This window comes from Mesoplodon bidens, assembly GCF_964165515.1.
Source record: "Mesoplodon bidens genome assembly, chromosome: 10".
Classification (NCBI taxonomy): Eukaryota; Metazoa; Chordata; class Mammalia; order Artiodactyla; family Ziphiidae; genus Mesoplodon; species Mesoplodon bidens.
In genome coordinates this window covers 68,870,413-68,882,833 of record NC_138172.1, presented here as the reverse complement: position 1 = coordinate 68,882,833, position 12,421 = coordinate 68,870,413, and the positions used below count along the sequence as shown (strand labels likewise).

Below are 12,421 nucleotides of genomic sequence, written 5' to 3'. Positions count from 1 at the left end.
GCAGAGCTTTCAGGTTGAAGAGACCACACGGGGATGGGCAAAGAGGAGGACATGGGGGCATCTCTGCCCAGTGCCCAGCTGGGTGCAGCGAGCTGAGGGGCTAGGAGCCGTGTGAGAGGAGAGGTCAACCGATTCTCACTAGGCCTGGTACATTCCTTATGCTCTTGGGTTGAGTGTTAGGTCTGGGTCAGCCAAAGCCGTGAACTAGTCAGGGGAGTCAGAAACCCAGGGCTCTGTTTGATAAACTTGTAGGGGTTGCTCCCTGCTCTGAGCTTTAGGCTCCTCAGCTGCAAAATGGGGGGGGGTCATGGTCCAGCTCTAGCTACCTCAGAGTTAGATGAGCCTCTTGTGAGTCAGTGCATGTGAAAGTGATACTTAAACTTGAATGTCCTCTAGGAACCATACAGTCATGTAAGGGAATGAGGCGATGTGGCCAGCGAGGGCTTGGGGTTAGGGCTTGGGGTTAGGTGACCAAGCTCAGAGTGGCTTGAGTTAGTCATTGCACCTCTCTCTGAGCCGCTCAGTACAATAGTGATGATACCTCGTGCATGAACCTTGACCGAGTGGGTGACGTGCCTGCGCTCTGCTCCAGACTTCGCACACTTGATCTCATTCAGCCCTCACCACAGCCCTTTGAAGTGTGTACTGCAATCAGACCCATGTTACAGAGGGGAAACTGAGGCTCTGAGAGGTTACCTCCCTGGCCTGGTCACACAGCTACAAAGTGGTAGAGCCAGGATTCAAACTGGGTCAGCCGGCTCCAGAATCCACCTGCTTCACTGCCCGGCTTGCTCCGCCAGACCTGCCGGGTGGGGTTGTTTGAAGATGAAATGAGACCCTCCAAAGTGTTAGCTCAGGGCCTGGCACGTGGTGCGGGGCAGTGTGAGCTGCTCTCCTTTCTAACTGGCTTGGGGCCCAGAATCCCCAGGCCCTGGGGCTGTGTCCCCATAGGGACAGGGCCCCCCTCCAGCCTTCTGTGCCTCACACCCCTCTTCTCCCTCCTTCCCACCAGGATGTCGCCACAATGCAGTTCTGTGCCAACAAGCTGGACAAGAAGGATTTCTTTGGGAAGTCTGACCCCTTCTTGGTGTTCTACAGAAGCAACGAGGACGGAACGTGAGTTCTCCGGCAACCCTTCCCCCCCACTTCTGGGGGCATGGGCTTTGCGGGGAGGGATGGACCGTGGTGACTTGCCGGGCGGGGGTGGCTTGGACCATCTCCTCCTGCTGCTGCCCTGAGGCCCCTGCTCTAGAGAGGGCAGGGGCTCTGGGTGGAAGTCAGGGGCTCCAAGGTAGTACCCTGGCCGCACAGATGGGGCTGGTGGGGGATAAGGGGCAGACTGCAAGCCCACAGTGCCATTCTGAGGGTCATTACTAAATGGCTGGCACTGGGCATGTCAGAGATGGAGGGAGCGGGCAAAAACAGGGCTAGGGCAGGAATGAGGGGCCCCTCTGATAGTCCATTCCTTCTTCCACATGCATCAGTCCACATCTCTAAGCCTTGTCCTCACTCACCCACAGCCTTCCTAACACCCCACTACACATATTCCCCCCACTACTTCCTACTCAGCCTGGCAAATCTGGACCCCTTTCCCCCAGGCTTCATTCAAAATCCCTCCCATCTTTGAAGCCTCCATTTCCTTCTCTCCTCTCCCTAATCTGGAAGCCACCCACAATATGATGGAAAGACACACAACTCGTTGGGCAATGTAGGAGGTCAGTGATGTACACAGAGGGACAGGTTCTAGGTTGAGGGTCTTGGGACGTAAGCCTCTTTTCCAACTCACTCTGTGACCCTAGACAAGTATGCCCCCTCTCTGGGCCTGTTTTCTCATCAGTAAAATGATCTGGTTAGATTAGGTGGTCTCCATGGTCTCTAAGCACCACAGCTCTGGAAGGCTGCGGCTGCTTAGCTGGGATTCTGCAGAATGAGGAAGCGGCGGGGCCAGGGAGGTTAATTAGAGAAACGCTGCTGGAGAAGGGAACTAGGAAGAAGGTTTTGAAGGAGAGGGAAAAAATGGGTCCACGGGGGTTTGGGGTTTGGGGGTGGGGGGAGGAGCAGGGAAGAATAACAGGCTGGAGAAACAGTGTGTGCAAAGCAAGTGTGCCCTGAACAGAGGGCAGGGAGGCCTCGCTAAGTCCCCTAGAATCTGAAATTCTGGGTCTGTGTGTGTGTGTGTGTGAGTGTGTGTGCGTGTGCGCGTGCGCATGCTGTGTGTGTGTGTGTGTGTGTGTGTGTGTGTGTGTTGGGAGGCAGGGCAGCAGCAGGGAGGAGGTATGTTTCAGTCGAAGGGAAAACTGATTTTTAAACTAACGTACAAAACAAGGGAAATTAGGTATGATGATTTGCATAACAAAAGGATCTTTTGTCTCACCGTAGGACTCTTAGCAGGATTTCTTTAAATAATTCTTGTTGACTTTGACTTGATTGAGGGAGGGAGGAAAAGGTCTGAGTAATGTTCTGGGCGCCCATGGAAATGTCCATGCAAGTCCCCTCCAGAAAGGAGGGCAGGGGCTGCCCCAGGGCCTGTCTCAGCGGCGAGGGCTGACTGGCCAGCAGGAGGGAGGGATTTGGGTTGTGGAACAGGAGATGGACATGTTGCAGAGTGTTTGCCAATGATTATTCTAGCAGAGCGGTGTGTAGGTTGGGTGGGGAGGGGGCGGGGGAGAGGGAGAGACTCGTGACTGACGCAGTGAACAGGTGGGAGGTGCTGCGCCAGGAGAGCTGTGGAAATGCAGGGGAGGAGGCAGGGAGAGGAGGACATGGGCAAAAGGGCAGGGCAAGACCTGGCTCTGCGGAACTAGGGTGGGGACCGCCCACCGCCCCCTCCCTGGCAGACGAGCTGCAGGGAACCCAGACTGTTGAAAATGGCAAAGGAGCTGGTCAGATGGGGCAGGCGATGGGGGTTTATTTGGGGGCGAGTTTCGCTTGAAGCATGGGCTGGATCTGTCTGGGGTGAGGGGACACCAAGGGCAGCTGGGGAAACCGATCCAGAGGGACCACAGGGAGTGAAATGCCACGCCAGGAGGGAAAAGGGCAGGAAGCATCCACAGAGCACCCATGCTCCTGGCACTGCACATACCTTGTCTTCCTCAATCAGAATCACTGGTCTGGGAGCAAGAATGTGGTGATGGAGAGCCAGGCTCGGCCAGTCGCTGCCAATCATTAACTCTGTAATTTTAGGCAAGTGTCTAACTGAATGGAACTTTATGTGATGGTGGAGATGTTCTGTATCTCACTGTCCCTTATGGTCGCCATCAGCCACGTATGGCTGCTGAGCCCTTGAAAGGGACTAGTGTGACAGAGGAACTGAATTCTTTATGTCATTTCATTTTAGTTAATTTAAATGTGAATAGCCACGTGAGGCTAGTGGCTACCATTCTGGACAGTGGGGCCCTACCCTCTGCGGTTCAGTTTCTTGGTGTGTGTGATGGGGAGAATCATAACACCTCCCTCCCAGGGAAGCCGTGAGGATTAAATGAGTTAATTCGGGTTATTAGAACAGGGTCCGGCAGCGTTAGTTACGGTTCTTTGGGAAGCTCAGTCACTTGCCCAGGGCTGCACAGCTGGAGGTAGTGGTCCTGGGGCCGGAGCCCATATCTGTCTGACCCCGTTGGTTCACACCCCCACCCCACGGCCACGTCCCGAGTGTGTGTTGAAATGAATTGAGTTGAGCTGGGAGATGACTGCAGGGACCATTTCCACACTAGGGCCTCGTCCCCCACGGCAAGTACATCAGGGGATCGAGGGGCCTGTGGATTTAGTGATGGCAAAGGGATGGGGGGGCTTGGGGGAGTTTAAAGAAAGTGGTTTCAGGCAAGAGTCTGAAGCAGAAAACAGACCACACAGGGCTCAGGAAGAAAGACCTAGGGGGGAAATGAGGCTAATAGCTTAGAAGACTTGGTCAGGCAGTTTGGCTGGCAAGCGAGAGGAGCTAGAGAAGGCAGTGGTTCCAAAGAGGTGGGGAGACGGGGAGGGTCCACAGCAGGTCTGTGCGCCTGTTCCAGGTGGGAGGTTAGGGCTTCTGCAGGGTGCGAACCTCCCTCCCTTCACCACCAGTTGCTCCTCCTGATTCTCCCTCCTGCCCCCTCCCCCAGTCCAGGTTCCTCTTCCTGCCCGACCTACTGCCCCAGCCATGGGCAGCTGTGGCCCCTCCTTTCCCTGTCCCCATTCCTGTCCCCATCACCAGCTCTGGAGTGTGTGGGGAGGTCTCCCACATGTACCTCACACTCCAGTGGGTGGGCGAGAAGGAGCACAGAAGAGAAACGCTGAGCCATGGTGACAGGAATGACATTTTGACTTGAAAATTGCCAGGGAAGAAATGGCACAGGCTGTGTGGGTATGGGCGGGGCCCAGGCACCTTCCTGGATGACCTTTCCAATCCAGGAGGTAGCTGGGGTGGATGCTGGGAAATCTCATGGGGACAGCCCCTGCCCTGAGCTCCACTCTGGCTTCCAGCTGCCCCTCCACGTGGCAGGGCAGGCTTCCAGGGCGGGGCCAGTCAGGCACGGCATGGGGAGTGGGCAGGGGCGCTGGATTGGGGCCCAGCTGGGATTAAGCCAGTTCTGCACTTTTAGTTTGCAAAGCAAGCTCATGGATTCAGACTACAAGAGCTGAAAGGGTCTTAGAGATCATCTAAGCCAGGGGCTTTAATTTCACTGGCTTGAAATGCCAGCGAGAGCTATGGAAACTCTCCTCTGAGAAATACATTTATTCATTAGTTCATTCTGAAAAAAATATTACATTCACCTTACTAAGTGCCAGGTGCTATTCTGGGCACTAGAGATATACCAGTGAACAAGGAAGACAAACCCTTGCCCTTATGGAGCTTCCATTTTAGTGACAAACTATGAAAGAAATAAGGAGAAAGGTAGACCATGTCAAATGTCAAATGGTAACAGATGGGATGGAAAAAGCAGTATGGAAAGGGACTAGGAGATCTCAGAGTCAGGGGACCAGGGGGCTGTAAATTTTAGATAATGGTTCTCAGGGCGGGTGCTCATGTCGAACAGATGACAGTTGAGCAAAACCTGAAGGAAGGGAGGAGGTGAGCCGTTAACATGGAAATTTGGGAGAGAGTCCTTCAGACAGGGGAACAGCACGCACATGAAACTCAGGCACCCAGTTCCACTGACGATTTCAAGGGTTCACAGACCCCTAAAGCCCATCCCCAGATCCTTCCATGGATCTCAGATGAAGAAAGTCTAATAGTGGCCAACTCCCTGGGTTTATAGGCAAGGAAATAGAGGCCGAGAGGGGGACAACCTTGCTCAAGGTCACACAGAGAACGGGGGCCAGAACCACATCTCCTGACACTCCTACCTGGTGCAGGAATGCTTTCTGTAGTGTTATCAAGAAATGGCTGTCTAGGAATAAAGACGCAGATGTAGAGAATGGACTTGAGGACACAGGGAGGGGGAAGGGTAAGCTGGGAAGAAGTGAGAGAGTGGCATGGACATATATACACTACCAAACGTAAAATAGATAGCTAGTGGGAAGCAGCTGCATAGCACAGGGAGATCAGCTCGGTGCTTTGTGACCGCCTAGAGGGGTGGGATAGGGAGGGTGGGAGGGAGATGCAAGAGGGAGGGGATATGGGGAATATATGTATATGTATGGCTGATTTACTTTGTTATACAGCAGAAACTAACACACCATTGTAAAGCAATTATACTCCAATAAAAATGTTAAAAAAATAAAATAAAATAAACTGAAGTTTATACAAAGATAAAAAAAAAAAGGAATGGCTGTCTAGCTTCTGCCTGGATGCTGCTAGTGACAGGCAGCTCATCACCTCACGAAGCCATTGTTTCTACTGTCTGGCAACTGCAGAGATTAACAAGCCAGCCCCTCTGGTGATCTGAATTCTGCCTCCCTTGGAGCCAGGACTGACAGACATCCCTCTCTTCTTTGCCAGGTTCACCATCTGCCACAAGACTGAGGTCATGAAGAACACCCTAAACCCAGTCTGGCAAACTTTCTCCATTCCTGTGAGAGCCCTCTGCAACGGGGACTATGATCGGTGAGATGAGAAAATGTCCCCTGTCCCCAAGCACAGGTGCGGGTGGCACGGTCACGTTGATGAGGGCCATCCCATCAGTACGAGCGATCCGATCAGAGCCTCCTGGAGCTGCGTGCTGGTGGCCCTGCACAGGGTGGAACTGGGGATCCCTCTGGCTCCCTGCCCTTCCCTCACCACACCCCGCCTTTTTTCCTCCCAGTCTGACGTTCCCATTGGTGGAAGCCCTCCCAGGTTGGGGGGATGGGAGGTACCAAGGATTTCAGAGGAGCCCTGGTGGGTGTTGGGCTCCCTGCCTGGAGCTTAGTAGCTGGTCTTTTCATTGTGCCCAGTGAGGGGCAGGTGGGGGCCAGATGGCGGCTCTAGATGCATGTAGAGGTGACCTGGTCCCCGGCAGCCCCAACTCCTGGCTGAGAGACTCTGGGGAGTGAGGATCCCAGGATATGCGCTGCCAGATGAGTTGCCATAAATGGGGGTGAGGGATGCAGTGCAAACAGCTCATGGAATTTTTTGACGCTACAAAGCCTACTCATAATACACCCCACCATTGTTTGAGTGTAGATTGTTGAGTATAGATACCAGATACCTAGTTTCCAATCCTGGCTCTGTGATGAAAAAAGCACTCTCAACCTGAGCAAGCTTTGACCTGTCTGAGCCTCAGTTTTCTTATCTGTAAACTGGGTACCTAAACATCCACCTACCTTGTAGGGCTGCTTTGAAGCTCACAACCTACATGCTAAGGCTCTGGTATGCAGAGCATTTCTGCATTTCATCCACAAACGTTTACTGATGCCCTACCATGTGACAGGCACTGCACTAAATGCTGGGAAGTCAGGAGGAAACAAAACACACAGTCTTCACCCTTCACCCAACCTCTTGGAGTTTACATGCTAGTGGGGGAGGCAGACATTAATCCAATAATTGCACAAAGAAACATATAATTACAGGTTGTGGCAAGTGCAGGGGGGAGAGGGGACACGTAGGATGGGAGCTGTAACACGGTATTGGTCTGTGTTAAGTCACAAGAACCCAGCCTGGTTTCCTGGTGGTTGCTGTAGGCAGGTGGGCGAGCTGGCAGGGGCTTCTCGGGCAGGGCTGTCCAGGCAGCCCTGAGGAAGCTGGGCCTCTGCTGGCCACCCCGACAGGAGCCCTAGGGTGTCAGAACAGATACCTCAGGGCATCCTGGATGGTGGCATTGGCTTGGGCTCCCTGGCACTCTGTTCACAGTGGCTGCTGACAGGGTATGTGCGGTGAGGTGAGGGGACAGGAGCGAGCAGACGGATGGCCTCCAGGCACCCCTGTCTCCCTCCCTATTAGGCTGCTGAGCCAGGAGATGAAGTGGCTTCTTTTCCTGCCTCTCGGCTGGGACAGAAAAGCCACAGTCTGTTCCATAGGTGGTCATTGAGCACCTAGATGTGCTCAGCACTGCGCCTCCAGCTGTGTGGCATTCAAGGGGATGTAGCCGCATTTCCATCTTCAGGGGGCTTACAGGGAGCTCAGATGTGCACACGTATATTTTAGATAGCTAAATAGTTGTGCAAAATGAGACTGGAAACAAAAATAGGCATTTCAGCCAAACAAACCCCTGTTCCGTGTCTAGCCAGGTCCTGGGGCTTCTGGAATGGTGGGGAATGGGAGGGGTTGAAGCAATAGGGTCTAAAGGAGGCTCAGGGCAGGGTGGAAGGTTGTGGGGGGCGTCAGTTCCTGGGGACAAGGGATGTAGGAAAAATGGTTGGGATAGAGAGGAAGGGAGCGGAAATTCAAGGTTGGGGGATGGGAGAACATGGCAGCTCCAGTCTCATAGGGGTGGAAGGAATTGGGATTTCTGACCGCACTGCCTAGAGGTTTCGTGGGGTGTCCAGCTGACCCCCCACAACCCGCATCCCAGGGAAGGCCTCCTAGGGCCTCAGAATCCAGCCTTGTAAGGAGGGCAGCCCAGCTCAGAGGCCTGGGCTCTCCGTTCAGCCATCGGAGGAGCTGCGGGTGTCTGGGGAAGGTGCAGGCTTTGAGGAAAGCCCAGGTGGGCTCCCATCCCCCTCCCAGGCTGAGCCCTGGACTGGTTTCCCTCCAGGATGGCTGGGCAGCTTGGGCCCTCCTCCAAAGCCAGGGACAGATTAACTGTGATGTGACTGACAGTGGTGCTAATGGAGATGTCAGGTGTGTCACACTGGCCTGGTGAGTGAGCAGACCTGCCCCCTGCTGAGCCCTAGGGTCACCCACATACCCAACAGCCACTCAGGAGGTGCAGGCATTTGGGAGGCCTCCGTAGGGCAGGAGAGGGTGGACCTTGTTCAGGAAAACAAGGCCGCTTTCCTCTACTTCCGAGGCACCTCTTGAAGCCTCACAGTACACATTGGGTTTAATCCAGCAGCCCTGTCTTCCAGGCCAGCAGGGCACCAGACACCGTGTTGGGTGCTGTGGACACAGTGAGCTCTCAGACCCAAGTCTCCTTCTGAGGTTGCTCCCAAGCCAAGGTGGGAGACATGGGTCATAATAATAACAGCAAAGGCTCCTGTGGCACTTCTGAGGTAATTGATGTATGTGAACTAATTTAATCCTCCCAACAATTAGTACCTCTTCTGAAAAAGGTACAAATACTATCCACAACTCGTAGATAAGGAAACTGAGGCCCAGAGAGGTTAAGTAACTCACCCAGGGTCTTACTGCCAATAGCACCAGAATCTGGACCCAAGCAGGCTGGCTCTAGGATCTGTGTTCTTAAACTCCAGCGCTCTGCTGATGAATGGTCAAGGTGTGGGGTGAGTGGGGTGGGACACTTGGAGGACAGGTCTAGGAGAGTTTGCTCAGGGGCTTGAGCAGGTCTGCTTCGAGATAGGAGGTAGAAGGAAGACTCAAAAGGCCTTGACAGCTGCCTGGATATGGGAGTGAAGGCGACGTAGAGATTATTAGGGTTTGGAGTTTGGAGGATGATAGACAATGGTACCACTAGTGGAAATGGGAAGTGTGACAGGGAGCCAGAGTGTGTGGCTATGGGACAGGTACAGTGGTGTTCTTCCCAGGGGAGAGGAGAACAGAGGTCTGGGAGTCCCCAGGAGGGGAGCTGGCCGAGGTCAGGAGTAGGGGGATGTCAGAGAGATAAGAAGGGACCAGAGGGCTTCCCTGGTGGCGCAGTGGTTGAGAGTCCGCCTGCCGATGCAGGAGACACGGGTTTGTGCCCCGGTCCGGGAAGATCCCACATGCCGCGGAGCGGCTGGGCCCGTGAGCCATGGCCGCTGAGCCTGCGCCTCCGGAGCCTGTGCTCCGCAACGGGAGAGGCCACAACAGTGAGAGGCCCGCGTACCATAAAAAAAAAAAAAAAAAAAAGGGACCAGGGGGAGGGCAGCCATAGTCAGGGAGCTGAGAGGAGAGAGTTCAAACAGAAATATCAACTACTATTGTGAAAAAGAGGGCCACGGGGTGAGAACCAGGGATCTGCTGAGAAAGGGCAGTCTTCTTGGAATGATGGGGGTGGAAACGAGTTAATCTTATTAAGCTTTACTGAGTCTTTAGGACATGGGCCAAATTGTGTCCTAATTGGTTTAAATACAGTATCTTATTTTGTGAGTTTAAATTTCACAATAACCCTAGAAGGTGGGTACTGGTGACATGCCCATTTCACAGATGGGGAAACGGAGGACCACAGATTATGTCACTTGCCAGGGCAAGGAGAAGGTGCATGTCCCTTCTCCAGAAGTCACTTCTGGGCTGGCCCTGTAATTTGGGGTTCCCCTGGTTTGGGGTGCCCCTGCCTTTGCTGTGTTTCCAGTCCACACAAGACCAAATCCAAGCGACCCAGCTGAGCAGAACCTGAGTCAGAGGAAGTGGACTCAGGGACAGAATTAGTCTAGCCCTCCAGTGGGGTGAAGTGGAGTGAAGGGTGATGAAGGCACTTCTCCTGCCTTCCCTGAAGTCCCCCTGCCCTGTCCTTGAATGTTCTGCGACTTGAGGATTTGTCCCTGTTAAACCAGCTTCCTCTGGGTCGGGCTGCTATCACTCACTCACACCTTCATGGCGAATAAGTAGGTTTTAGAAGGGTGTTAAGGGTACTGGGTCTTCACCTGGAGAGGGGAGAGGGTTCCCAGGAGCTGGGGGGCTGTCACATCACCCAAACTTCGGCCCCTGGATTGAACCACTTGCTTCTCCTTTGAACCCCACCACACCCTGAGCACCGGGAGGGGCTGGGCCCAATACTATGGCCTCAGTTAGGAGTGTCTTATCCCTGGTTCACACATGCACAAGCTTAACTCAGACACAGGAGCCACAGTCAGTGCAGCACAGCTGGGGTTGCACAGCACCTCTGCCATCAAGCCTCACTGCCCTGGGCCTGTGAGGCTCGATGCTCTTCTTCCTCCCAGCAGCTCCTCAGAGTAATGGACTGACTCAGTTAGTTTAGGGCGAACCCCTCAAGGCCTGTCAGCTCTCGGGACTTGTAAGCATCAGGGAAACATACCTTTTCCTGTTTTTCCTGCCTGGGAGAGGAAGAGGCTCATTAGGAGCAGACCTGCAGCTCGGCTCAGAGGAGGCTATGGACAGAGCTGCTTGGTGTGCTGGGGGGCAAGCCTGGCGTCTTTGCCAGCGTCCCCCATCCTTGCTGGCCTGCTGAGGCTCACACACCCCGCTCTGTCACTCCTGCCCCACGCGTTCAGAGACCCACAGGACACTGGCTCCCTGCCAAGAACTGCTACTGACCAGCTGTGTCTGGTTTCTGCCATTGCCTTCCCCTGCCTCTGGGCACCTCCTTCTTCCCCAGTTCTGGAGATTTCGGTCTCCGAGCTAATCTGACTCCCTGCAGCCATCCCTGGAGACTTGGCTGTGACTGCTACTGAGGTGAGTTGGCACAGGAATCTCATACTCAGTGGTCTCAACCTCAGCTGCAAGTTCAAATCCCCTGAGGAGCTTAAAAAATTTTTTTTTAAATTAATTAATTAATTTATTTATTTAGGCTGTGTTGGGTCTTCATTTCTGTGCGAGGGCTTTCTCTAGTTGTGGCGAGCGGGGACCACTCTTCATCGCGGTGTGTGGGCCTCTCACTGTCGCGGCCTTTCGTCGCGGAGCACAAGCTCCAGACGCGCAGGCTCAGTAGTTGTGGCTCACGGGCCCAGTTGCTCCGTGGCATGTGGGATCTTCCCAGACCAGGGATCAAACCCGTGTCCCCTGCATTGGCAGGCAGATTCTCAACACTGCGCCACCAGGGAAGCCCCCCTGAGGAGCTTTTAACAATTCCCCTGCACAGGCTGCACCCCCAGACCAATTGATTCTGAATCTCTGGGGTGAGGCATCAGCATCAGGATTGCTAAAGCTCCCCGGGGGATCTGATGTGTAACCAAGTTTGAAAACCAGTAATTTCATCTAGAGAGGTTAGTGGCTCTGGAAGCACATTAGAATCAGCCAGTGGACTTTTAAAAACTACATGTACCTGAGCCCTATCCAGACCAATTAAATCATGCCTTCTGGCAGTGAGATTTAAAAAAAATTCTCCCCAGTGATTTTTTTGGCGGTGGCTATGACTGGGGTCCTCCTATAGCCTCTGAGCATGTTGGCTGTCACTGATCTAGTCACCTGAGGGACTGGTGTTGGTGGTCCGAAGAGAGGCTCTCCTTGCTGGGGTCCCTGAAGGTCCCCTGCAGAGCTGGGGGGCTCTGGGGAAGGACTGGGAGACTTCAGCATTGTGGGGCAGGGTCCTGGCTCAGACCCGCACCAGCTGTGTGACCCTGGGCAAGTCACTGGGCGCCCTTAAGGCTCAGTTTCCCCATCTGAAAATGAGGGGCTGGAGGTCATCCCTCCAGAACATGCACACCAGAACCACTTGGGAAGCCTTTCAACCTAGATTCCTGGACCCTGTCCAGAGCTGCCAAGAACTGGACCTGGGGGTCTGTGTGTCTGAAAAGCTCCCTGGTGATCTGCCAAGTAGCCAGGCTAGGATGCCACCAAGGTCACTTTCAGCCTTGTCATTCCAGGAATTGGAAGTTGCAGAGCCCAGGTACCCAGGCTCAGGTCCCTGATTGAAGTAAATTCCATGTGAAAAACTATGCCACGGCTTCCCTGGTGGTGCAGTGGTTGAGAATCCGCCTGCCAGTGCAGGGGACAGGGGTTCGATCCCTGGTCTGGGAAGATCCTGCATGCCGCAGAGCACCTAAGCCTGTGTGCCACAACTACTGAGCCTGTGCTCTAGAGCCCGCGAGCCACAACTACTGAGCCCACGTGCCACAATTACTGAAGCCCATGTGCTTAGAGCCCATGCTCCGCAACAAGAGAAGCCACTGCAATGAGAAGCCCGTGCACCGCAACGAAGAGTAGCCCCTGCTCGCCGCAACCAGAGAAAAGCACGCATGCAGCAATGAAGACACAATGCAGCCAGAAACAATAAATAAATAAAATAAAATAATAAAATAAAATAATTTA

At 53.9% G+C, this 12,421-nt stretch overlaps 1 protein-coding gene across 3 annotated transcripts in view; it reads left to right on the top strand.

Annotated features, from left to right (window-relative positions):
• Positions 1-12,421, top strand: part of CPNE5 (copine 5) — a gene marked incomplete at its 5' end in the record, with an annotated part of 92,115 nt that overhangs the window by 58,138 nt on the left and 21,556 nt on the right. For all 3 annotated transcript variants that reach the window (XM_081246687.1, XM_081246686.1, XM_081246688.1), the window contains 2 exons: positions 1,013-1,116; positions 5,918-6,022. In XM_081246687.1, coding sequence (XP_081102813.1) covers positions 1,013-1,116; positions 5,918-6,022 — 209 coding nt within the window. The remainder of the gene's footprint in view (positions 1-1,012; positions 1,117-5,917; positions 6,023-12,421) is intronic.